Below are 27,283 nucleotides of genomic sequence, written 5' to 3' on the forward strand. Positions count from 1 at the left end.
CTTCACAACATTCGACAAACCTGTCAAATATTACACTACGCTACATAATGCACATTTTACACGTAAACGTACATTAAATTATCTATGTAATAAGTATGATATTTAATATCTCTGATATCGGTCGAAGATGAAGATATAGTAATGCGGAAAGTGCGTATGTTAAACGGACGTGTTGTTACCACGACCTACAGATTCGCATTGGCCACCGGAAGGTGTAAAACAGATTTAACTTCTCATCATTGATATTTGTAAAGTCGATATTCCTGTGAATTATGGCTGGGATTGTGTGTCGTACTGCAAGCCGGATTATATCGAGTCAAGCATCATGGTACGTATTTGACTGTAGAAATCCACGTGCGTCTGATAATATCAGCATTTCTCTGATAGAGGTCATGATGATGATGATGATGATGATAACTCACTCTTTTACAGTAGCAGTTCTGTGGTTGCTGTCAGACACAGTCACTGGTTCACATCAATGCTTTCCCTGAAAACCTCAGTGCCATTAAGGTCAGTGCAGATACAAGTATTAAACACTATTCCCTAATGTAAATCACCATAGTTTATTTACTGCAGTTCCCATGGAAATACCATAGGACTGCCATATTTCATATAATCATGATTTTCATGGTACTACAAGTTACTTAAAATAATACCATAGGACATTTACCTGCTTTTTTGTTATTATAAAACAGAAATGAATCTTCTAATACTGTTTCATGGAGTTTGCATATAATTTTATTGTGATTTTTAAGTGTAGAAAATACAGCGTTTTGGCCTGAAAACTATGGACTTACCATGGTAAAGTTTTGTAAGTGTGTTTAACTATAGGAAATGTTGAGATTTCTGTCTTGTCCAACAGAGCAGAGCCGAAGAAGAAGAAGAAAGTGGACCCGCGCCGAGAGATAATGATGAAAGAACGTCTAAAGAAGAAGCTTAAAAAGCTGGAGAGAGTTCCTCCAGAACTGATTCCCATTGAGGACTTCATTACATCAGCCAAAAGCTACGACGACACCAGGTAAATGACTGGACACACTTTATCCTTTATTTTCCTGTTTTCTACATGTTTAGAGGACTACTAAAGTCTATGAAATGACACAAATTGAGATAATATGGGAATTATTATGTTTACTACTGGTCAGAGTTTATCTATTTGATCAAAAATACAGTAAAAATAGTAATAATGTGAAATATTCATGGTCACCCCCCTTATTGTGCATAGATAATATGCAAAAAATATGCAAAATCCAAACATAATACAGACCGAAGGTTGGTCTCTTATTAAAGAGGACACTAAAAAAAAATTGAAGTGAAAAAAAGTGATATAAGTTTAAATTTACTTTTAAAGGAAATTTACTTTTTTATTTTATACAAATATATTTTTTAGAAAGTAATTTGGACTTTAAAAATGCAATAAAATCAAAGCCGTATGTCCAACCAAGTTGTGTTCCAAATTTGAAGTTGATATCACAAAAATTGAAGTTCCTGTGAGATTAATAATAATTGGGTGTTTTATGTATTGGGTGTCCACATTATGTTCTCCTTTAACAAATTAATACATTTAATTAATACATTAATACATTTCTGTCACAATATAATTTCTATCACAGTCACCAGATATGGAACCTTGAGTCTCAGACCTCTCCAACCTTATGTGTTTTATTAAGATTAGAAAAAGAATTGTGCTGTAAATTTTGTAATATGAAACACAACACCGCCCGCTTAAAGAAATTAAAGTACCATTTCCATGGTAAATGGTGTCTGATTTTAAAATGGTTTTCACTGGATGAATACTGAGGGTGTAAGCGTTCGAATGATACCTAATTTATGATGATTTATAACATATGTGATAGGAAAAAAGGCAATTAAAAAAAGAGCGCCAAGCGTCTGGGATATTGTCAGTTAAGGGGTTAAAATAACTTTGTCTATTTTAATATATTTGAAAATTAATTTTATTCCTGTCCTGACAAAGCTGAATTTTTCTGATTCAAAGAGTCGTGGGAAAAAGTATCATGGTTTCCCTTAATAAAAATTAAGCAGCAAAAACTATTTTCACCATTAATAATTAATATAATAATAATATCATAAATAATAATATATAAAATATTATAATTATTAGTATTATATCATGTGACACTGAAGACTGGAGTAATGATGCTGAAAATTCAGCTTTGATCACAGGAATAAATTACATTTTACTATATATTTACATTGAAATTATACTTATGAAATTATATTTATAAAATATAGCATTTACAGTGAATGCAACCTTGATGAACACAAACCAAAAACATCATAATTATCCAAACTTTTGATCACTAGTGTACCGTAGACACCAAAAACATTAAACAAACTTCTTGTATTACTAACATTTTAATGACTGACTTTTCAAGAAAAATGCTTTACATTCATGATATAAAAAAGGAGGGAAAACAGACAGAAGAATAAGGGTTACTGTGCTGTTTTCTCCAGGGTCCGTGAGGCTCCTGAACTGAGTTTCGAGGAGAGCGAGCGCAGAGCTCTCCTGCTGAAGGAGTGGTCCCGATACAAGCGCTCGCAGCACCAGACGGAGATGCTGGTGATCCAGGAGGCGCTGGAGGCCCAGACACAGGCGCTGGAGGAGCTGAAGCTGGAGTCAGAAGAGCTTTATAAAGCAGCAGTCAGTCCCGATACAGACATCTTCCCTTTCCAGCACGACGGCCCCTGTTACACGCCGCCGCTTACGAACTACGAGGCTTCAGAAGGCAAATACAACGACATTACGCGAGTGTACACGCAGTGAGGTCGAGCTACGGCTCTGAGGACGAGATACACGTGTTGCTTTCTGGGATCGCGACTGATGTCAAAAACATCAGAGAAAGGGACTGTGAGAATGAAGAGCTAAATTATCTTTATTATAATGTGTTGTTCTTCGTCTGCTCTGTTAAATCATCCGTTAGCACACCTGGAACACGAGGACAAAATAAAGTTTTTGCAAGCCTTGATGTGGTCTTTAAATCATTTCTTTCATTTACATTTAATCATTTTAGCAGACGCTTTTATCCAAAGCAACTTACAAATGAGGAGAGCAACAGAAGCAATCAAACCAACAATATGTGTTTAGTCTAATGTTGTTAATTTGTGTAATTTGTAAAAAAAAAAAAATTACTTTAATTTTTTTAATGGATATAGGATAGAAGAGAAAAGAAAATGCTAGTATTAATGGACCACATGTTGCCGTTTAATATCTTTATTGGGATATTGAGCTTATGGCAGTGACTTTTAGGAGGTCAGTGTCAGAATACAGATACTACATATAATATAATTACCCATTTACATATTCATTTCTGATTTCTGTAGCGCAATAAATAAGGTCTCCAGTGAAACAATAAATGCCAAACTCTTGTAAAAAATGTCATGTCTTCATTCATAAACACATATAGAATTAAAATACTTTAAACTGCAAAATTATGACTTTGGACTGAAAAAGTCCCCCTGTAGTCAATCATTTTATCCCTTAAAACTCATCTTTGATCACCTAAATAACATTTAAACATTTTTTTTTCCTTGAAAAAAAATTCTACATGCCTTAAAATATCTTGAATGTAACTCGACACCCTTGTCTCATTTAGTATACATGGTTCTATGAATATGCAAATGAGCCCCGCCTCCACTCACTCACTCAGCTCAGAGATCCACTGGTTGACGATCACACGTTGATCTGATTGGTTACAAGGTAGTTTGTGACGTCAGAAACACCAGCGATTTCAAAGCGTGTTTTTGAGACTGTCTTTGGTTCACTGCAGTTTTAAGGAGAAAATACTCAGCAATGCTGTCGACTTATGAATTTACACATGGTTTGTCTTAAAGCGTGTTAAAAAACACCACATAGACGCATAAACAACATTAAGAGCTGGATTTTCACCTCAGATAAGAGTTTAACTGGAAAAGAATCAAAACATAGGACATTCTCTAATATTTTTGTGCCATATGTACTCTTTCATAAAATGCTTGAATGTTCATTTTATTAGTAACATATTTAAGAGTTGCACTAACTTGATCAACTTTTTAAGCTGCTTTGCATTTCCCAGTGAGCACCGGGAAAATCAGATCTACAACAGACATGCAATATTTTTTCTGTATTGAAATAAGTGGGGAAAGGCTCCTTTTTAGCTTCATAAGGTAGTAGATAACTAAAATAACAAAATATAACCAAGAAATGTTATTATTTTGGGTCTGTACGGTTACCTTAAAATATTAAAGGGGTGGTATAATGCCCTTTTCACAAGATATAAAATCAGTCTCTGATGTCCCCAGAGTGTGTGTGTGAAGTTTTAGCTCAAAATACCCCACAGATATTTTTATATAGCATGTTAAAGTTGTAATTTTTTGAGGGTGAGCAAAAACGCACCGTTTTGTGTCTGTCCCTTTAAATGCAAATGAGCTGCTGCTCCCGGCGCAGGGGGCGGAGCTTCAACAGCTTGTGTCCTTTTACCTCACACACACACATGCACTGAACATTTAAAAAACTTTTAGCCTTTTATGTTCAAACCGAAGTCAGACAATGATGGAGAGACTCAAGAAGAAGTGACAACATGTAGAAGCAACAGGACATTTCTGAATGTTAGTTGATGAATTTATGAAGCTGATGTGTAGTTATCTTCTAGTCATTGATTAGCATATTCTCTCTTGATAATCTATAAATCGTGTTCCGGGGGCGGAGTTTATGTAAATTCTAGGGTTGGTGATGTCACTAACCCGGGAGGAATGTGGTGTAGTTCCTACCAGCCGTTTGTTGTAGTCCTTAAAAAGCGATTTCTGTAAAAGCAAATATCTCCCTTTGCTTTGAACTTTGAGCGTTGTAACTTTGCAGATGTTGTTTATGATCAAACAGCAACATTACACACTAACTAAAGTTAGAAAAGTCAAATCATAATCATCCACCCCTTTAAAATATGTAGGTCAAACTGACCCACGAACATCACTATGAATATGTCAAAACACACCAGCGTGTTGAAACTTGGCATTTCATGACCCTAAATGAGAAAAAGTCACAAAATGTCAACAAAAAAAACACAGGTTAACCGGTATTTCCAACAACTCAAAAATCAAAATGGGTCAAATTTACCTGCAACATTACACTAGAGTTTGTTAAATTATTAATACCTTTATTGGGATATTGATCTTTATGGCAGTGACTTTTAGGTGGTCAGTGTCAGAATATACAGATACTACATATAATATAATTACCCATTTACATATTCATTTCTGATTTCTGTAGCGCAATAAATAAGATCTCGAGTAAAACAATAAATGCCAAACTCTTGTTAAAACATTTCATGTCTACTAATTTATAAACGCATTTATAGAATTAAAATACTTTAAACTGCAAAATTATGGCTTTTGGACTGAAAGAGTTAAAGTCAAAATTGGGCTTCCTGCATATAAAGCCTATTATATAATCACAGATATATTTACTCTTTCATGAAATGCTTGAATGTTAATTTTATTAAGTTACATATCAAGATCAAGACTTTTTAAGCTGCTTTGCATTTCCCGGGAAAATCAGATCAGAAACGCGTGGATCCAGGAGAGGTAGTGTGAGGAGATTCCCAACGGGAAGTTCATGCAACTCAAGTAACCGGATTCTTGCATCCTCAATAGTCCTGCATGATCCGCATGTGTGTGTTTAAGAGTCCTGTGGTTTGTCCTGGTTGAGAGGGAGATGCCAGTCATCCGGAGGGGTTTGCCGAAGCTCCCAGACCGGAGTGAACTTCCTCTGCTCAGCGACCCGTCTCCTCTCACTCTCCTGGAGGGATTCCTGATGGTGTGTATGAGATGATGAACACACAGTATAAGAGAAGTGCAACTCATCGACCAGGGTTACAACTGCTCAAAAGTTTGAATTTTTTTAATGTTTTTGAAAGACGTTTATTTGGTAGAATAAAAATGACAGTAAATATTGTGTAATATTATTATAATTTAAAATAACTGTGAATATATGCATATATTTTCCAGTGATCAAAGCTGAATTTTCAGCATCATTACTCCAGTATTTAGTATGGTAGCTTGTTTCCCACCACAGAATAACAATTAAAAAAGGTAATTGCTACTTTTTAATCTCGTAATTTTGACTTTATTATCATGCAATTGCAAGAACAAGTCAGAATTGTGAGATAAAAAGTCGCAATTACCTTTTAAATTGTTTTATTCAGTGGCAGAAACAAATTTTTCATTCTTTAATGTCACATGATCCTTCAGAAATCATTCTAATAAGTAATTATCAATTATTATTGATGATAATGATACATTTTTACTGCTTAATATTTTTTTGTGGAAACCTTGTTACAAGGTTCAAAGTTCAAAAGAACAGCGTTTATTTAAAATAAAAATCTTATTTTGACCAATTTAATGCATTTTTGTTGCATAAAAGCATTAATTTCTTTTCTTTTTTAAAATCTTACTTCAACTTTTGAATGATAGTGTATCACAGTTTTTACAAAAATATGAAGCAGGACAACTGTTTTCAACAATGAAAATAATAAGAAATGCTCAAATCATCATATTAGAGTGATTTCTGAAGGATCATGTGACACTGAAGACTGGTGTAATGATGCTGAAAATTCAGCTTTGATCACAGGAATAAATTACATTTTACAATATATTCAAATAGAAAACATGCTATTTTACATTGTACAAATATTTCACATTTTTACTATATTTCTGATCACAGAAATCCAGCCTTGGTGAGCAGAAGAGACTTATTTCCATACTATTTCCATGCTTTTGACTGGTAGTGTAAGCTACACCCCACACCTGTCGAGACTCACCTTGGCGTGTGTGCTTTGGTGTTTCTCCCACTCTTTACAGGTGTAATAGTCTTGTTTCCACTGCTGGCAGTCTGGGGATTTGCCGTAGGTGTAGTATTCATGAAATCTGTTGAATAAACTCTTGCAGTGCTTGAATTCACTCCAGTAGACGTCACAGGAACGTGGTGGCTGTGGACAAGAATTAAAAATACACTCATTAAAATAAAAATAAAAAAACAGGTACATACAAATATTTTAGGGCCAAAACAAAAGTCATGCACTGGAAGAACTATAAAACGGTGATCACAATAATGGTACAATTTAGTTCTGAGTGATTACACTTACAAAATGAAATATTTAGTGGTACTGCCACAGTAAAGGTACAATATTTATGAAGAATAACATGGTAATTCACACCAAAAGCATAGTAGTACCATTTGTATTTGGTATGCTTTATTGACTTTACTGGGTTAAGTAGTACACCTCATTATGCAAATACACTTATAGTATACAATATTTACTATATGTACAAAACAAACGGAAAACGAGTTACTCAACATTTCCATGGAAAATATAGAGATAAACTGATATTAGACTGACCCTCCACTGTGACCCTGCCATACTGCGCGCGCTCTTCTCTGGTGACTTTTGTCAGAGTTTTAGTTTACTCTACTGCCATCTATTGACAATGTGAAATAAACTGATATTTGCCTTAAAGTTAAATATATTATTACATTAAAAAATATATTTTTTTTATCATGTTCTTATTCTGTTTACGCGTCTGTATTATATGTGTATTGTATGATAATTATCGAAACATGTATTTAATTAGTCATCCAGACTTTTATTTTGTAGTCATCAGCAGCAGGCGGAAGCGGAAGTGGCAGTGTCACCCGGCGGTTTGTTCAGGCTACATTGGTGTTTTTAGTTGTAGCTTCACGTAAAGTAAATCAGTGAGGGGTAAACACTCCCTAATGTCCCGAAAATGCCTTCTGAAAATCTACGCTTTGAAACTTTAGTGGCCCTGAAAAACTCTCCGAAGGGGAAGCTCAAATACAGCCCAGACTGGCTGGAAAAAGGGGAGGTAAGTTAACGTTAAACATGCTGACAATTTCAGAATTGTGTTATTTAGCTCATATCTTAGCATTATGATGGTTTAATCATATTTAATACTAACAAAAATGAACCATGGTGCTTACATTTTTTCTATGCCTTGGTAACGTTACTCTGTGAAGTACCTTTATGATACCATGGCATAAATATGGTAATCATATGTATCAGAATATCATGTAATTATTATGTAATGCTATCACTGTAACGTTACCATGATATTGTTATATGATACCAGAGAATGTCTAATAAGGCGTAACGTTAGACGGGCTCTGATGATACTATCACTGAACAGTGGTACAGCCACAGTAACTTGTTGTAAAGAATCTAAATTATAGTTCTTAGTCTGCTAGAGCCAAAAAAATACATGTCAGATTTCATAATAATAATAATAATAATAATAATAAACAAAATTTATCAAGCTCTTTTCATATACAGTACCAGTCAAAAGTTTGGAAACATTACTATTTTTAATGTTTTTGAAAGAAGTCTCTTATGCTCATCAAGCCTGCAGTTAAAAAAACAAAAAAAAAAAAAACAGTAATATTATGAAATATTATTACAATTTAAAATAATGGTTCTCTTTTTTTAATATACTTTAAAATGTAATTTATTTTTGTGATGCAAAGCTGAATTTTCATCAGCAAGTACTCCAGTCTTTGGTGTCTTATGATCCTTCAGAAATCATTCTAATATGATGATTTATGATCAGTGTTGGAAACAGTTGTGCTGCTTAATATTTTTTTTATAACCTGAGATACTTTTTTCAGGATTATTTGATGAATAAAAAGTTAAAAAGAACTGTATTTATTTAGAATAGAAATCTTTTGTAACAATATACACTACCGTTCAAAAGTTTGGGAACAATAACTATTTTTTTTAAAGAAATTAGTACTTTAATTCAACAAGAATGCGTTAAATTGATAAAAGGTGATGGTAACGATTTATATTGTTAGAAATGTTTTTATTTTGAATAAATGCTGTTTTTATGAATAAATGCTGTTAACGTTTTACTCATCAATGAATCCTGAAAAAAGTATTCCAAAAAACTATATTAAACAGCACAACTGTTTCCATCATTGATAATAACTGAGTATCAAATCATCATATTAGAATGATTTCTGAAGGATCATAAGACACCAAAGACTGGAGTACTTGCTGATGAAAATTCAGCTTTGCATCACAAAAATAAATTACATTTTAAAACATATTTAAAAAGAGAACCATTATTTAAATTGTAATAATAATTCATAATATTACTGTTTTTTTTTTTTTTTTTTTTTTTAACTGCAGGCTTGATGAGCATAAGAGACTTCTTTCAAAAACATTAAAAATAGTAATGTTTCCAAACTTTTGACTGGTACTGTATGTAGTAGCTTTTTAAAGTATCTTTAGCTTTAGCTTTTTAAAGTACTTTACTAGAATGAAAACCCTTTATTCAATACTTTTATTACTGTTTATTAATATATGTTAATGTTAGTTAATAAAAATCCAGCCGTTCATTGTTTGTTCATGTTAGTTCACAGTGCATTAACTAATGGTAACAAATACAACTTTTGATTTTAATAATGTATTAGTAAATGTTTAAATTAAAACTAAGATTAATAAATGCTGTAGAACTATTGTTCATTTCTAATGTTAACTAATGAAACCTTATTTCAAAGTGTTACCCATTTGTTTGACATGTCAGTGTTTATTTATGGAAACTTATTTCCGCCACAGGAATAATAAATAAAAAGTTACTTTTTATTTATCTCACAATTCAGATTTTTTTTTATTTTTAGCAAAATAAAAAATCACAAGATATATTAAACTCACATTCTGAGAATAAAAGACGTAATTGTGAGAAAAAGCTTCTTTATTTTAAAATCCACGGTGAAAACAAGCTTCCGTATTCACTCAACTAAAGAGAAAAGTGTATAATAAAACCTTTTGAAATATTTCATAAAGACCTTAAATGTTAAAGGGTTAGTTCACCCAAAAATGAAGATTCTGTCAGTAATTACTCACCCTCATGTTGTTCCAACCCCGTAAGACTTTCGTTCATCTTCGGAACACAAATTAAGATATTTTTGATGAAATCTGAGAGCTGTCTCACTCCTCCTGCAGGCTTATGGACACCTTAACTTGCCGGCCCAGAAAATGTAGTAAAGACATCGTTAATATAGTCCAAGTGACTCCAGTGGCTCAATCTTAAGTTTATAAAGCGACGAGAATACTTTTTGTGCGCAAAAACAAACAAAAATAACGAGTTTATTCCACTTTTCATTTCCTTCTCTCTGGACCTCGAGTCTTTTTACGTAGTGTAATAGCGTAGCGCGTCTGTGTTGCACGTCACCACGTATCACACATGACCAGCATCGCCCAATAGTGAGCCTACGTGGTCGTGCAACACAGACGCGCTACGCTTAAACACTACGTAAAAAGACTAGAGGCCCAGAGAGAAGGAAATGAAGAGTTGACTAAAGTCGTTATTTTTGTTTGTTTTTGCGCACAAAAAGTATTCTCGTCGCTTTATAAACTTAAGATTGAGCCACTGGAGTCACTTGCACTATATTAACAATGTCTTTAATACATTTTCTGGGCCAGCAAGTTAAAGGGATAGTTCACTTTGAAATTAAATTTTGGTATGTTTTAGCTTACCTCAAGGGCATCCAAGATGTAGGTGTCTGTTTTTCCGCAGTAGTTTCAATTTTGATATTTTTAGGTCAAACCGTTCTTGTCTGTCAGTCCTATAATGCAGGTCTATGGTCACCCCCTAAAGAGCATGCACAGAGTCCAAATTAAAACAATTCCCCATCGTCCAAATTAAACAATTCCCCATCGTAAGTACACATTGATGGCCTAAGACACGAAACGAGCGGTTTGTGTGAGAAAACGAACAGTATTTATGTCGTTGTTATCTCTTGAACACAGCCGCGTCCAAATGATCTGAGGGCGCGGGCGGGTATAGACGCGGTTTTGGGTGTGGGTGGGATGTGGGTGTAGTTTTTGGGTGAACTAACCCTTTAAATAAATGTATACGCACAATCACTAAAGTCTCTTATATATTTCTGTTTTGTCCTGTGATCTTTATTTCGTTGTTTTGCAGGATGTTCTGGCCGGCTGTATTGAGGTGTCCAGTCTGTCTCCTCTGTCAGGGCAGATTCTGAAGAGGATGAGTCCTCGACCGCTGCTCAAGACCTGCTCTCTGACCTCCTGTGTTCGTGATACGAGTCCGGGTCTCTCTGAAGATGCTGCCGCCTGCGGTTCGCTTCCCATCAGCCCCAGACAGGTTTCATCCCCCAGCTCTCCACCTCCGGTCTCCATCTTCACTGAGGAGGATGAGGAGAAGGTGACGTCTTTGCTTATTAAGCCACGAGATGCATGACCTGCTTTTACATTTATTTATCAGGTTTACATAAGTGATTTATCTTAAAGAGACAGTAACATGACTTTGCAATACATACTTTCCGGAGCGATTTGGGAAGTTTGTATTGCAAAGTCATGTTACTGTCTCTTTAAGATAAATCACTTATGTAAACCTGATGAATACATGTTTAGCAATGTGTAACAGGACTTTGCAATACAAAATTCCCAAATTGCTCCGGAAAGTATTAGCTAGAACCGGGGTCCAAATTTCATTGAGCACTAAATGCAACTAATACTAGCTTAAAGGGATGGTTCGTAAAATCAGTGGTGAAGTAAAATCAACCTAGGGTCCTTTGCACCATGACCTCGAGCCAAACACCCCGCCAGAAGCCTTTTTTCCCTTGGTTGAACATTATTAAAGTTAGAGCTTATTTAGAGATATTAGCCGGATGGCTTAGTGCAGACGCTAATGGATTTAGCCATTTTAAGTTTATCTAGGATTCCTAAAGGTTTTGTTTTGTTCTCCAGAACTCTACGTGTTAATATTTCTCACATTAACTCACTAATATGGAAATATATGTGGAACAAAGTCATATTTTTGTGACTTATTTTGAGTGACCTGTGCTCTTTCTCACTGCTTTACAAGGGAAAACAGCTAAATGAATCTGTAGTCACATTAACTAAATGCATTTTGTTGCAAATTATATATAACAATACACAAGCTAAATGCAGATTGTAAGAGCAGTGGTGATATTTCTATCAGTAGGGAATGAAACAACAGTGGAATAATAATCCTATTATGCTCATTTACAGGTTCATAATTTTGTTTATGGGGTCTACTAGAATATGTTTACATCATTTATTGTTCAAAAAACTCTTATTTTCTTATAGCATCTGTTTTCACCCTCTGTCCGTTGTGTCCGAAATCGCCCCCTATAACCTTAAATCGGGCACTATTTGAGGGGTCAGCCATTTGTAATGGTGTTCGAAACCATAGTGGACGTTATCGAGTGCACTCATTCAATCCCACAATGCACCGCAATAACAAGTGTACAACCAATGTATGACAGCCGATACCGATATCGTGCATCCCTAATTTTTTCTTTTTTGATAATCCATTACACATTAAAGGGATAGTTCACTTTGAAATTAAATTTTGGTATGTTTTAGCTTACCTCAAGGGCATCCAAGATGTAGGTGTCTTTTTTTCCGCAGTAGTTTCAATTTTGATATTTTTAGGTCAAACCGTTCTTGTCTGACAGTCATATAATGCAGGTCTATGGTCACTGTCTCAAAGAGCATGCACAAAGTCCAAATTAAAACAATTCCACATCGTCCAAATTAAACAATTCCCCACCGTAAGTACACATTGATGGCCTAAGACACAAAACGAGCGGTTTGTGTGAGAAAACGAACAGTATTTATATCGTTTTTACCTCTTATAACACAGCCGCGTCCAAGTGATCTGAGGGCGCGGGCGGGTATAGATATATACACTAGACGTCACCTTGGCTACGGTTTCGTTCCAATGAACTACAACAAGAACAAGAACAAGAACTACAAGAACGGTTTGACCTAAAAATATCAAAATTGAAACTACTGCGGAAAAAAAGACACCTACATCTTGGATGCCCTTGAGGTAAGCTAAAACATACCAAAATTTTATTTCATAGTGAACTATCCCTTTAATAGTTTAATGCGTAACATAATTCTTATAAATATATGTTGTTCTGTTTCATGCTTGAGTGAAAGAATATTGTGTGCTGTTGCTGGTCATATTGGGACTCTTGAGATTGTGGCACTGCAATGCTGACTGTTCCTGCTTGTGTTTATTGTTCATGTCAGAAAGGGGAGGAAATCAAGGAGGCTCCTGTTGTCAGTCCTGAAGCGAGTGTCAGCTCGACCCCGTCGATCTCCGTTCTGTCACCCAGAGCCACACAGATGGCCGGCTGCATCCGCATGTGTGAGCAGAAACACAAGGCCAGAGCTAAGGTACAACACACACTCTCTCTGCACTGTTTCACAAAATCACAATATTACTGTGTTTTTGATCAAAGAAATGCAGCCTTGGTGAGCATAAGACACTTCTTTCCATTCAAAACATTAAAAAATATTACCGACCTCAATCTTTTGAACAGCAGTTTATATGTAGGAATAACAAACCAGACACTGGTTGTGTCCAAAATCGCCCTCTATACTCTTAAAGAAATCGTTCACTTTAAAATTAAAATTCTGTCATAATTTGCTCACCCTCAAGTTGTTTCAAACCTGTATGAGTTTCTTTAATCTGCTGAACACAAAAGAAGATATTTTGAAGAATGTCTTTGAATATTATGAAGAAAGTGAATTATACCCTTAAATAAGACATTATTTGAGGGAGCAGCCATTTGTAGTGGTGTCCGAAACCATAGTGGATGTTATCGGGTACACTCATTCAATCCCACAATGCACCGCAAAAAACGAGTGTACAACCGATGTACACTCAAGGGCTAAAGAATACCCATAATGCACTGTGAGGGTCGCGAAGATGGCGCCGCAGCTGAATCATCCATCCATCAATTTTCCAAACTGCTATAAATTCCTTTTAAAGTGATTATAAAAAATTTTAATTAATTGAGATTTATACGTAGTTTCCATGACAGAGTTCAAGATAAATCTTTTAATTTCTACTGGATCTGCCAGTTTGCAAAGTTTAAAACGATTATTAAACAGCAAGCACAAACTATGCAAAAGCGACACACATTCAGTGTCTGAATTCTTTTCATTCACTCCTTCAAGTGGACTAAATGACTGGAGTAATTTTTATTTATTTATTGCCATAACAAACAGGTTGTTTGGGATTTTTCTTGGTGAGCTCATCCACAATTATAACACAGAGACAAAAAACATACATACATAGATACATACTGTATATAACCCAAGCGTTACAAAGAATGAAATACTGATGCATATATACAAGAAGAGTTAAGAGCATGAATAATACAATAAGTGCTGTTCAAGAGACGTGCAGACTTAGTTACTATTGAGAAAGTCTGGACGCTTTCTATCACAGCTCTAAAAAACCTGGACATACCAACTTTTTCAGCTGTCTTAAAAAATACAGTCACTGATTGGATTTCTTGATAATGTAGGGAATAGTGAATGAGGGGTTGATCTGGGACACAGTCTCTGATGGTGGTGTGTGTGTGTGTTTTCTCTGACAGATGGAGCTGAGCCTCAGACAGGAGCAACAGGAGCGGCTGGTGGCCACAGTCGCCAACCGGGAGTCTGAGCAGCTCAAGCGCTTCGAGGAGTTCATGGAGCTCAAACAGAGACAGGATCACCAGAGTATGAGAGACATGATGGAGAAAGAGTATGTGACCCCTGATCTGTCACTCACACTGGGCGCGTTTCCATTACAGATTTGCACAAAACGTTTGCGTTTTTTTTTTTCTTCTTCTTCTAAATGTCGATAAAAAACAATTGCAAAATGACGGCGTTTCCATTAACCGTTGTTATGCGACTAAAACTTCATTTTTTCCTCACTCGATAAATCGTTAGGTTTTACCTAAAAACCTAAAAATTGTTAGGTTTATATATATCCCAGCCATACACTAGCCATTATTGTTAATGGAAGGAGATGTAGGTGTGTATCCAAGCATTAATGGCAAGGAAAGACCCTTATACTTGTGCGCGGCTCATATGAGGTGTTTCTGGGTATTTTTCCCTCATATCTGCCTCTTGATTATGGCATTTGGTTTAGAATCCAGTATTCCTGTAATACTTTTGTCTTTTATGAATTTAATACAGAACTCTGTCTCATTTTCTGTCCAAACATACGTCTCGTCTTCTGTCCAGTCGATGTCAGGTGACTGTAAATGCGGTCAAAAACTGTTTCCATTGCAGTTTTGCGAAATATTCCTTTTTCGATTTGCCTGAAAAACCTCCTCATGCAAGTGTAAAAACGTTTTTGCGATGAAATGGGAGTTTTTGCGAAATTGACGTGTTTCCATTGGGCGTATTTTCAATTCGGTAATGGGTAATGGAAACGCGGCTACTGATGCATTCATTCTTATTTAGAGTCAATGTGTTTGAATCATGTACAGAATTAGTTTTAATTGGTGGTTTGTGTTCGAAGGACGCAGGAGAGTATCGGCCGGCAAGAGAAGCTGCGAGAGGAACACAGACACCGAATGAAAGTAAGATTATGAGGATTTGATATTACATAAATCTTCCTGATTCTGTTAGCTAAGCTCTATCAAGAGCATCTGTGACATGAAGTCCATTACCACAGAAAATACTCATTTTACACATAAACAAAAAGTATGATTAAACCAGTTAAAAAGCAGAAATATGCAACTAGTAGTTTAAAATGATATGATCAATAAGTCATAGCAACATATACTTTAACAAAATTATTTAATACATTTCAACTTTAAAACATTAACCCCTGGTTTCACAGACAAGGTTTAAATCTAGTCCCAGACTAATATGCATTATTGAGCTCTTTTAACTGAAAGCAACTTGCACTGACTTATCTTAAAATATATCAGTGCCCTTGTTTTGTCTCAATGCACACCTTTTTTTCTAATACATGTTTATAAAATGTCCTACTACTTCATTGTCCTAATTGAATTAAGGCCTAATCCTGGCTTAATCTAAGACTTATCTGTGAAACCAGGCCTATAAGATATTCCATTAGACAAGATTTTAAAAAATTAGTTGTACAACCAGTTTGATTATACTTAAGTATTTAATGCAGCAACACAAGTTGAATTAGGTGGATTTTTTTTTTTTTAATCGAGATTATACTGAATTTAGAAACAGCAGCTATAATATATAGTGTAGTATAATCAACATATCATAGTTGTCCCAGCAGCATTGACCTCTTATGTTTTACTATATGTCCGTTTAATTTTTGGCTGTGATCTCTGTACCATTTTGCATCAGTTAGGTTTGACTGCAGGTTTTAAGAGGGAAAAAAAAGCTTTGTTTATATGATAAATAAAGACAAGTGTAAATACTAGGGGTGTAACGATAACCTCATGTCACGATTCGATACATATCACGATACTGAACTCACGATACAATATTATTGCGATACTCCAAGAAATGAGGTAAAAGGTTAACAAAAAATGTAGTTGATTAAAATGCTAAATTTGGTATTACATTGTGGGTGTGTAAATGAATAGGCTTAGACTTTGAGCTGGCAACCCAATGAATAGAGACACCAAAATAAAAATATTCATGATTCTGAAGCTGAAAATACAGAATTATTTTAGACGAATATGCTTGCTCTGTCACTCACTAGATATATTTAAAAATAATGTATGGTACTTTTTACTGGTAACAGACATTTAGCATTATCAGGAGCCATTAATATTCCCCCATTGCATTATTATACATTATATATAGCAGTTAATTGTAGTACTGACACTAAAACTCTGAAAACTTGAATTTTTCACACACAATAATTTTATTTTGGGTGAACTATACATACATATTGTCACTTTCCACGATACATATTGTTGCATTTTTGCTTTGCGATTTATTGTGATACGATATATAGTTACACCCCTTATAAATAGCAATACCTGGAATATTAGACCTATGTCGGGTAAAAACCTTGTTTTTTGTGTTGCAGATCCTGAACCTGCGTCTGCGTGAGATGGAGCAGCAGCGTCTGCGTGAGGCGGAGCTCGAGCGCCAGCGGCAGGTGGAGGGAAGAGAGCGGCACAGAGCCATTAATGCAATACAGGAGGAAGTGCTACAGCTCAACCAGCTCTTACAGCCACGCCCATCCACAGACTCCGCCCTTGACCACGCCCCCTACATCACCCGTGGCAACCAGCTCTGCTCGCAGGTGTCAGAGGTGGTGCCGGCCTCCGCAGACGTGAGTCGACATGCACCGCTAATCAGTGTTGGGGAAAGTTACTTTTTAAAAGTAATGTATTACAATATTGCGTTACTCCCAGAAAAATAAACTAATTGGGTGCTTTCACACTGGCAGTGTGTGCGGTTCGCATGAAAAATCGGTAATGTGAACACTGTCATGCTGCGCACAGGGGTACCGAACCCGAGACTACCTGGAGGAGGTGATCTGAGTTTGGTTGCACTCGAACCGTGCCGTAGCTGATTAATCATAACTGATTATGATGTATTTAGTTAAATAAAACACATGTAAGGGATGATAGTGTTGATGATTTACCTTGGATACGAGCGAGAGTTAGCCTGCAGTGTATTCGCGCATAGCGTGTGGAATCAGGACAACAAATTAATGGAAATTCACTGTCTCCTTAAAAGAGTCTGTTTGCAAGCAACAGGAGGCCACCTTATGCGACACACACACACACACACACACACACACATACATAGTAAACTTGTGACGTTCACTCTGCTGCGTATAATAGCACCGAATTAATAAAAAACACAATATATTGACCCGCGTTCTGCGTTACATTACTTTTGCGTTACTTTTTCTCACGTGGGCTGGGCTTGCTTGTTCGTTTTTTAATAACAACAAAAAAAGTTATATTTTTGGTAAATGTTAAGGCCCTTTCACACCAAAAGTGAAATGAATAAGCCTCAGGCTGAAGGAAGTGCATATTTACACCTGTACAGTAGAGGGCGCCGCTCAAACACACCTTTCAGCCATTCTGGATTAAAGAACAATAGGATACAGGAGAAGGAAGTTCAACACTTCTTATTTCTAAATCTAATCTAAAGTCATTTTTTCTTATTAGTATGGTTAAATTAGAGCATTGAAGGTCAGCAGCAAAGACATTGGTTAATAAAGTGAGATTAAATACATAAAGTATGTTTGTGTAATTTAATATAGCTAATTATAAAAGTTTTGCATACAATTATGAGATTGGATTTGACTGTTTTTATTCATTTTGAGGAATACTGAATGTTTTTGTGCAAGTGAGATGAGTTTACATTTAGTCTAGAACTAAAATAACCATCATGTTTACACACACACACACACACACACACACACACACACACACACACACACACACACACACACACACACACACACAAGCAACACCTTCTCACTTTATTTCTCTCAACATGTTGACAGGAGAGCTGTCAGTCAATAAATGTGAAAAAGTAACTAGCGTTACTTATTTGAAAAGTAACTTAGATATTTTGTTGTAAATTGAAAAAGTAATGCATTACTTTACTAGTTACTTAAAAAGTAATCTGATTACATTACTCAAGTTACTTGTAATGAGTTTCCCCCAACACTGCCACTAATCTTGCATGCAATTCCAGTCGCTTTGGATAAAAGTGTCTGCTAAATGCATCAATGTAACATGTAAACTGTTCTCAGGGTCAGTTTCTGAGCGTGGAGGATTTGAATGTGGCGGAGCGAGCGCTACAGGAAATGAGGTCATTGGTCCGAGGCCTGCAGGAAGAGGTGACACGGGCTGCTGAGAGGAAGAAGAGAGAACAGGAGGAAGAGGAGGAGGATAAGAAGAGGCAGGCTGAGGTGAAAGCCCAGCAAGAGGAGCAAAAGAAAAATGCTGCACGGTCCACTATAGAGAAAGCCAAAAGAGAAGGTGAACATGCATGTAAAAGTTCAGCCAAAAATGAAAGTTCATGCTCATGTCATTCCTAACCTGAAGATGTTTTAACACAGTAGATGTTTTGGTCAACCTTTGCATAAGGTCTCATAGTTAATGTTTTAAGTTAACTAACATGAATTAAAAGTGTTACAGAAGTTTTAAAGGATGTTCATGCTGCTCCTTTGAATGCAGTGGCCGCAGGTTTGACCTGATCATGATGTTTGGATGTGTAACACTTTAGAAGGAATGATGCTATTAGCGTCTAACCTGCACCAACATTTGATTGGAGAGCTGCAGTGACTTCAGATTCAGAAGACTTGAAATATAGTGAAAAAAGTGTAATGCTATGATGCTTTTTTTGTGCTCTATAAAGTCACTATAAACTCTTGGAAAACATATGGTAAAAATGCAGGTTTGGAACAACATGAGTGTGAGAAAATGAAGACAGAATTTAATTATTTGGCTGAACTATTCTTTTAAAGTCACAATATTTTCTTCCATATTTTTAAATACATCCGAGTACAATGCATAGCTTGCGTGGGCCAAGCTTAAAGGAGAAGTTCACTTTTAAAATGAAAATTCTGTCATCATATACTCACCCTCATGTTGTTTCAAAGCTGTATGAATTTCTTTCTTCTGTTGAACAGAAAGGAAGATATTTAGAAGAATATCAGTAACCAGACAGTTTTTGGGTCCCATTGACTTCCATAGTATATTTTTTTCCTACTATGGAAGTCAATGGGACCCAAAAACTGTCTGGTTACTGATATTCTTCTAAATATCTTCCTTTCTGTTCAGCAGAAGAAAGAAATTCATACAGCTTTCAAACAACATGAGGGTGAGTATATGATGACAGAATTTTCATTTTAAAAGTGAACTTCTCCTTTAAGTGCACCAGAAGGTCCAGTTACTCTTGATTAAAAACTGTTTTAAAAATTAAATATAGGCACGTATTAATTACAATTTACATTTAGAAAATAGTATTAATTTTCATTTACCGGTAATGCCAACTTTAAAAGCATACATAACCTGAAGTTTTTTAAATACCTCTCTAAACCACCATACGAGTAATTTTAGGATGGACCACAATATAGTAATTCTGTCGAAATGTTACGAATTGAAATATAAGCCATATCCTACATCACTCAACATCGTTGCTTAAATGACTGCTAATTAACTTTCATAAAATGTTAAACTCGCATCAGGCTTCCGGTTATATTCACTTTAGGACAAACGACCATATTTTTCATTAACACTTTTTGAGAACAGCTTATTCTCGCTTTGAACAAAAATGACAAATATTTTTTATTTCTGCATGAAATGCACTCTTCTCTATTTTGTAATGGATATTATTATAAATGATTCATCCGTTTTTCATGTTTTAAAATTTTTAGACCTCGTAATGTTTAATCAAACTCAATCTTCAAATGAATATGACAGATGGTACTTGCGTTTCATCGCGACTTTAATTGCATTCAAACGCTGAGGTGTGTACCCGTAAAACTGTGGCACAGTTATATATATATAAATGTCAGACAAAATAATAAATACAATATGGCTAAATTGATATCCAGAGGTTCATTTATACCATCATTATATACGACCCAGCCTTGGAACTTGCTATATGATTTATGCTTTTACAGACATAACAGTATGACTTTCTGTAAATCTATTTTGAGACTGTGTATTGTGAAAAGTACTATACAAATAAATGTGTCTTGTTTCTCATCTCCTCTGCAGGTTTGCAGACAGGAGCCGATGAAAGCACTTTAAAATGGTACAATGCACTACAGGATTCGGCCAACCAGTGCGCTCAGGCTTCTGAAGACCTCAGCAAAGCCAAAGACGCGCAGGTCAGACGCCCGGCAGGAGCATTTCAGTGGATACTGTCTGTATGCTGTTGTACTGAATAACCATCTTCCCCTTATGGGTTTTATATTATGAATGTGTGCAGATGAAGAAATTAAAAATGGAGCTCCAAAAGGCTGCAACCACACCTGTGAGCCAGATCGCAAACAGCTCAGGTGAGCAATGGCACACACAAATCACTCATTCGTTACTGAAACACCAAAACCTAAAGTTTTCATTGAGCTGAAAATAATGTTTATTTATTAATCAAATTGATTTAATAATCAACATTGAGTTGTATACAAACATTTAGGCCGTATTTCTCTTTTTAATTTTATAATATGTTTCTATTGGATGGCAGGTGCAATACAAATAAAGTTAAGTGAAGTTTTGCTCATGCATCAACTGAAAACATTATATACTAAGATTGATATTTTGAGATTTAACTTTCATTGCCAGCATTAAAAAAAAAGCTCCCTGCAACCACCAGCGTTTTTGATCATTTTCACAAAAAATGTCATATTCCCCAGAATATTTTGTTGTGTGAATATCTGAACGTGCAATATATCAAAAGAAATAAGGCTCTGCTTTTAAACAAACCCATCTAATTCTAGCTTCATGCATTATTTTTTTTATCAACACTTGAATGTGGGTAAGCTTAATAAAAAAAGCAACGTTTTGAACCAAAAATCATATTTTTTAAAAACAAGCAATACTTTTATCGCTTGTTTCTGCTGCTTTTTTTCCTGTTTGTAGCTTCGGTAGTCTTTCAGAAGATGTCATAGCGCCCCCTACTGTATAACGGTGAAAGCCGGATAATTCGGTCAAAGCCATGGAAATAGTAAAGAATCGATACTGGTTCATCTTCCTGAAAATCGATTAATCGAGAGATCGCATTCACACAGCTGACGTGTTTACCTATTGTAGCTTATCCACGTTGAAATACGCAGTCAAAATGTGCCAATGGAGAATGTTAAGCGCTAATTATTCTACTGGGCTGATTGGTTGATGAATGTTCTAAAGGAAAACCAAAACCATTTGTTTGCTATTTCCACTGAATATTTTTAAAGTACGCCTGTTTATTTTCTTTAAACGTGGTTTGCGTGCAGGTTCCCCGCTGAAAGAGGCCTTTGAGAAGATCGATAAGCTGTTGTCGGGACGGCCGGTGACGTCGGCTGGAAAGAGTGTGTCGACGTCGCAGCATCCGCAGGGTCTGGAGTTTGTCAGTTATAGACTGGCAGAAAAGTTTGTGGTAAGGAAGGTTTTTACTCAAAACAAATAGATTTTTGAAGGCAAATAAAGTTGATTTTAATAATGCATTTGCAGAAACAAGGAGAAGAGGAGGTGGCGTCTAATCATTCGGCAGCGTTCCCCATCGCCGCTGTGGCGTCAGGAATAATGGAAATGCATCCTAAAATTGGAGACCTTATACTCGCCCACCTCCACAAGAAGTGCCCGTATGCGGTGCCACACTACCCACCGATGGAGCGTGGCACGTCTGTGGAGGATTACCAGAGGTAAGAATATTGCTGGATCACCTGGATCTACTGAACAAGACTAAAGACAATTGTGGCTAGTTTTTGCATCTGCACTGGTGTTTAGGTGTTTGTCCATGCATCATGCACTCCTTTTTTTTTCCTTTAAAATACAAGAACGGTTCCTGTATGAAGACAGCCAAACCTTAAACTTTGATTTCTGTATTTGAGTTGCATATTGTAAGGGTGGTTTCACTACAGTGGTTCAGGCCGAATGACTAAAGACCCTAGGGTTGCCAACTGTCCCGCATTAGCCAGGACGTCCCGTATATTGGGTCGTGACCTCCCTAGTCACGTTTACTGACTGCTACACTGATCTAACCACTGACTGATACAACAACAACACGACACTTGAGAATGATCACGACACCACGTCATCATCCAATCACACGCATCAGACCATACCAGTAACACACTGAGAATGAATCATTCTTTTGGGACAAATCAGTTTGATTTGTGAACAGAATCCTCTATCTGAGGGAATAATAAGCTGATGTGATTTTGCTGCTCAAGAAACATTTTTGATTATTATTAATAATTAATCATTTCTTTTCAGGATTCTTTGATGAATAGAAAGTTCAAAAGAGATTTATCTGAAATAGAAAGCTTTATCTTACATTAAAAATGTCTTTATTGTCACTTTGATTCATTTAATGCATCCTTGCTGAATAAAAGTAGGCCATTCATTTCTTTAATTCTTCTTTAAAATAAAAATTCTTACTGACCTCAAACTTTTGAACTGTAGTGTCTAATGTTAAAAAAAGCTTTCCATTTCAGATAAATGCTTATGTTTGTGTGTAATGTGACATTTTTTGTATGATTCTTTTAGAACTAAATTATACATAAATAGGTTACACAAAGCAAATGTGTTTATGTCTGAGAACCTTTTATACACATCCCTAACTGCAGACACTGAAATTTATGTCATACACATATAATATTATTTTGAGTGTCCCTTATTTTCCTATAAAGAACCACGATTGTCCTGTTTTTTCCTTTTCTGAAATTGGCAACCCTAAAAGACCCCGATATAATCACGGCAAAGTTCTATTTCGTTCTTTGCTTATGGGTAAAAAGACATTTGAAATGCTTGACCAGCGGTATACTGTTAGTGAACGTCCTGGCCTTTGAGAGCAATGTCTAGGCCGTTTACACCTGGTATTCAGATGCGTTTTTCTCTCGAATCACAAGTAGACGAGGGAGACACATACCTGTTTACACCTGGTGTTTTAAAGACATTCAAACCGACCAATCAGCAGATTACAGCTTTCCCTACTGTTCAAAAGGTGTGATAATTAGCAGATCTTGATCACCGTCGGCACCTCTGAGCTTTCAGGAATCACAAATGGCCCTTTTGGTTTAAAAGAGGGGGTTTGAAGAGGAAAACAAATGTCTTTGTTGATTTTTCCATCCATTTGGATCACACAGTTTCAACATAAACTAGTGATGCATATTTTTCAGTACATGAAACGAAACGAGTAAGAAACAGTTATAATTTCTGCACTCACAAATGTCATGGCATAGTGTATTATTAACTCCTTGCATTTGATTTGATTTAATAATCATGTTTTCAAAACGCATTTATTCGTATTGCTCAGAATCAGCATAAATCAGTTCATTGTGGAAAACAATTAAAGGTAACACTTTATTTTACAGTGTTGATGCATATGTTGTTACATGTACTCACCATAGTAATAACAGTAAATGATGCATAATTACATGCAACTAACCCTCAACCAAACCCTAATCCTACCCTAACCCTATAGTAAGTACATGTAGTTAATTAATATTACTCAGTACTTAAAAATATAATTACACTGTAACAATGACACCTTCAAATAAAGTGTAACCCAATTAAATGTATTCACTTAAAAAATATCAACTTGCTAGCTGTGGAACAAGCAATATTCAGTAAGTTAAAATGTGTTAGATTAAATCAATTGAAATCAATTGTTTTGTATGACTGACAAATATGCATCATATCAAGCTTTACAGTTTGTTTATGTTAAAACTGTGTCCAAATGGATGGAAATTGTATATATAATATCTAAATCTTAATATTTTTTGAGGTGTAAAGCATTATGAATGTACCTTGCCCATCAGGATTCTGGGATACCGTGTGGATGACTCCAAAGTGGAAGGGCAGGACAGCTTCCTGAAGAGAATGTCAGGAATGATTCGTCTCTATGCGGCAATAATCCAGATGAGATGGCCTTACACTGGCAAACAAGGGGTTAGTGAAGTTCATTTACATGCTTTAACCCTCTAAAGCTTGAATTATGAAATAATAGTCACAAAAAAATCCTTTTTCAAATGGAACATTTTATTGAATCAAATATTTTTTTTAAAGTCTGTATATGTATTTTTTGTTGAGTATCATATTCGATACATCAGGCTTTTATGGCTCGTATATTATGATATAATGAGAAGAGGAAAAAAACTAAGGCCCAAACTGAGCAAAAATATGCAATTTTGCACTTATATATATATATAGATATATCGCCAAAATGTAAGATGAAATACGATGCTTGTAATGTAAATCAATGATATCTTTATAACAGTATAGCAGGTACTTATGTAAAATGCATATACATATATCTGCCAATAATATGTCTTAATAAGAATATATTTAAATGTTTAGTTTAATGATCAAAGCTCTGTAGGTTTAAAACTTATAATGCAATGCAATGATGAACTAATAAACTTTCCTCAAAAGTCTGATGATCATATTTGATACTCATTTGATTTTTCTAATAAATCATGTATGGATTATAAATTAAACCTAAGTTGCTTCAGTCCAGTAAGCGTTTGTACAATTATAATAAAATACATTTATTTGCTTAAAAAAAGTCTAATCTATCAGTCAGACGACTTATCGGTAAAGTTCTGATCATTTAGAGGCTTTAGAAATATGAATATGCTTTATAGGGTTAACATAGAGAATGATTCTGGATGCGATTGTCATATATATGAATCTGAATCTCTAATATGAGCATGTCTCCTCTGACAGCCTCATCCTCATGGGTTAAATCACGGCTGGCGCTGGCTGGCCCAAATTCTCAACATGGAGCCGATCGCTGACATCACAGCGACTATTCTCTTCGACTTCCTGGAGGTACATTTGTCTTCATACTGCAAACGAATTGTTTTTTATTATTGTTCACACTCAATATTTGTTGGCATGTGCATCTCTTTAGGTCTGTGGAAATGCCCTAATGAAACAATATCGCGGCCAGTTCTGGAAAGTGATATTGCTTATTATCGAGGAATACTTCCCAAGGTATTTATACCTGTCTTTTGAGACATTTCCATATCATACTTTGAATGTGTTGATTTATTGCCTTCTAAATGCATAATACACCCTTATCCTTTACATTTCATTCATCCAAAAATGAACCTAATGAACCTAAAAAAGTTCGAATGAGACATAAGAAACTACAAATCTGACTTGCTTTACGACAAGCGTTACAATAGTCATTATTTTGTTGTTCTTCATTTCTGATGTCACAATACATCATACTTTCATAAAATCATGCAACATACTCTACCTTGTCTGTGGACATCGTTCATTCCTAAAAGCCATTTGTGGTGAACAAATGAGTCCTAATGAAGAGATGAGTCCGAGCTTAGGACCCTATTAGTATGCTAGTAGTATGCCTGATCTAAATCTGTTCTCGCGATAACTTGTAGCTAACGTGACCGCGAAAATTAAAAATACGACTGTTATTGTGTCACGAAATGTAGTTTTAAGAGTTTTTCAGTCAAGAATGTAATTGTTTGAAGCTCAAATATGTTATTTGTTTATACAGATAGCGCCTGTTCTTTAGTCAAGGCTAAAAAGCTAGTATAAGCTCAGGTAAAGCTCAGCTAGCACGATCATCGGATAACGTTAGCTGTATGCTACTATCTAAGCTAACTAAAAAACACACTAACAACGAGAAACTATAATTTCACAATCTATAGCTTCAGTTAAATACTAGTCTATGAAACATATACGTTTAAATACATTAATGACTCGTTATAACGTAGTACATACGTCTTCTATAATAAAGTGATTTTGTATGATTTGTAACCAGGCACTAAAGCGATTACCCATAAAACGTGCTTTGAACCAATCGGATTGCTTGGGTCCTCAGCTCGGACTCATTTGTTCACCACACCGGCGCTGGATAAACAGCAAGCGAGCGTGCGACGGTAGGCGAAATTATTTACGACAGCGGTAATGGACAATTCCACTTCCAACCTGTAGGGGGACCGAAGAGGAAAAGTTCCATAGTGTTGCTTTAAACTAAACCTTTTTATTCCCTCAGGATTGAAGCGGTCACCAGCACTGGTCAGATGGGCTCGGTAACCAGACTCAAACAGTTTCTAGAGGTGAGCGTCATTTTCTAGATCTTTAATAGCTAATGCACACTGAATACTCACTGCTTCTGTTCTTTCTCTTACCCAGACGTCTTTACGAACCAAGCAGATTCCCACTCCCAAGAGCGAGCTGGGCTCCGCCTTCTTCCGGTCCTGAGGGATGGAAGTGTGTCGAGATATTCTAACCCAAACTATTCTAACCCTAACACTGAAGCGAAGTATAAGCAATGGACAGATGTGTTCATGATTCATTTAATAGAGCATCATGCCATCTTAAGTTCAAGTTTGTTTTCATTTATCTGAGCATGTAATATGATGTTTAATCACATGTGGGTGTCTTAATATATCCAGTCAATCTCACATTCATGAAAGTAATCCCACAACCCAAGTTTATTATCTGTTTTAGACTAATGATTGTTAACTGTAATCAGTTTCCCCAAAGCTTACGACTTGTTTTTGGACTATGATGGAGTGTAATCTAGGATGAAATGTACTGTATATTGATGCAGATATTTATGAATTTATATGGCATTAGGATTAAACAAGTACACCAAGTGTATTATGATTCTTTTCAAGTGTGTTTTCAAGTGTGTGATCAGAAAGTGGCGCTCTTTTGTTTTTATAGTTCTACAGAACGCTGAAAGTAAGATGATCGGGATCCAGAACAAACCTGGTGTTTTCTGTTCTTCAGAAACTTTTGAGTGACCAAAAAAAAAAAAAGCTAATATGCCCGTATTGT

At 35.7% G+C, this 27,283-nt stretch overlaps 3 protein-coding genes across 4 annotated transcripts; 2 read left to right on the forward strand and 1 right to left on the reverse strand.

Annotated features, from left to right (window-relative positions):
• The first annotated feature begins 188 nt into the window (after positions 1-188).
• Positions 189-2,787, forward strand: mrpl40 (mitochondrial ribosomal protein L40). Of its 2 annotated transcripts, none has more exons than XM_079896611.1 (4): positions 189-328; positions 433-510; positions 863-1,018; positions 2,473-2,787. In XM_079896611.1, exons 1-4 carry the CDS (start codon positions 273-275, stop codon positions 2,780-2,782), a joined length of 600 nt encoding a protein of 199 aa, XP_079752737.1. In that variant the 5' UTR covers positions 189-272; the 3' UTR covers positions 2,783-2,787. The 2 variants fall into 2 exon arrangements, with proteins under 2 accessions (XP_079752737.1, XP_079752738.1); XM_079896612.1 differs by having other exon boundaries at positions 193-328; positions 436-510.
• A 1,883-nt stretch (positions 2,788-4,670) lies between these two features.
• Positions 4,671-7,465, reverse strand: cUnh22orf39 (chromosome Un C22orf39 homolog). Its single transcript, XM_079896619.1, has 3 exons — positions 7,389-7,465; positions 6,810-6,977; positions 4,671-5,800 (listed from the first exon to the last, which is right to left on the reverse strand). The coding sequence occupies exons 1-3, from the start codon at positions 7,407-7,409 to the stop codon at positions 5,669-5,671; spliced, it is 321 nt and encodes a 106-aa protein (XP_079752745.1). The 5' UTR covers positions 7,410-7,465; the 3' UTR covers positions 4,671-5,668.
• A 189-nt stretch (positions 7,466-7,654) lies between these two features.
• On the forward strand, positions 7,655-27,114 carry gle1 (GLE1 RNA export mediator). Its single transcript, XM_079896525.1, has 16 exons — positions 7,655-7,872; positions 10,990-11,232; positions 13,095-13,241; positions 14,453-14,601; positions 15,367-15,427; positions 16,873-17,121; positions 18,565-18,793; positions 20,540-20,652; positions 20,754-20,823; positions 21,757-21,899; positions 21,974-22,164; positions 24,286-24,415; positions 25,193-25,297; positions 25,380-25,462; positions 26,493-26,556; positions 26,633-27,114. The coding sequence occupies exons 1-16, from the start codon at positions 7,774-7,776 to the stop codon at positions 26,699-26,701; spliced, it is 2,145 nt and encodes a 714-aa protein (XP_079752651.1). The 5' UTR covers positions 7,655-7,773; the 3' UTR covers positions 26,702-27,114.
• Positions 27,115-27,283: the final 169 nt, after the last annotated feature.

Source organism: Squalius cephalus, assembly GCF_949319135.1.
Source record: "Squalius cephalus genome assembly, chromosome: 16".
NCBI lineage: Eukaryota > Metazoa > Chordata > Actinopteri > Cypriniformes > Leuciscidae > Squalius > Squalius cephalus.

What these genes read in the sequence shown, in the direction of transcription:
- mrpl40 (XM_079896611.1), top strand. Translation starts at nt 273, where the DNA reads ATGGCTGGGATTGTGTGTCGTACTGCAAGCCGGATTATATCGAGTCAA. An exon ending in ATATCGAGTCAAGCATCATG is followed by an intron (nt 329 to 432) that starts GTACGTATTTGA and finishes ACTCTTTTACAG; the next exon opens with TAGCAGTTCTGTGGTTGCTG. An exon ending in AAAACCTCAGTGCCATTAAG is followed by an intron (nt 511 to 862) that starts GTCAGTGCAGAT and finishes CTTGTCCAACAG; the next exon opens with AGCAGAGCCGAAGAAGAAGA.
- gle1 (XM_079896525.1), top strand. Translation starts at nt 7,774, where the DNA reads ATGCCTTCTGAAAATCTACGCTTTGAAACTTTAGTGGCCCTGAAAAAC. An exon ending in TGGTGCCGGCCTCCGCAGAC is followed by an intron (nt 17,122 to 18,564) that starts GTGAGTCGACAT and finishes AACTGTTCTCAG; the next exon opens with GGTCAGTTTCTGAGCGTGGA. An exon ending in GCAAAGCCAAAGACGCGCAG is followed by an intron (nt 20,653 to 20,753) that starts GTCAGACGCCCG and finishes GAATGTGTGCAG; the next exon opens with ATGAAGAAATTAAAAATGGA.
- cUnh22orf39 (XM_079896619.1), bottom strand. Translation starts at nt 7,409, where the DNA reads ATGGCAGGGTCACAGTGGAGG. An exon ending in TGGCAGGGTCACAGTGGAGG is followed by an intron (nt 6,978 to 7,388) that starts GTCAGTCTAATA and finishes TCTTGTCCACAG; the next exon opens with CCACCACGTTCCTGTGACGT. An exon ending in ACCAAAGCACACACGCCAAG is followed by an intron (nt 5,801 to 6,809) that starts GTGAGTCTCGAC and finishes ACACACCATCAG; the next exon opens with GAATCCCTCCAGGAGAGTGA.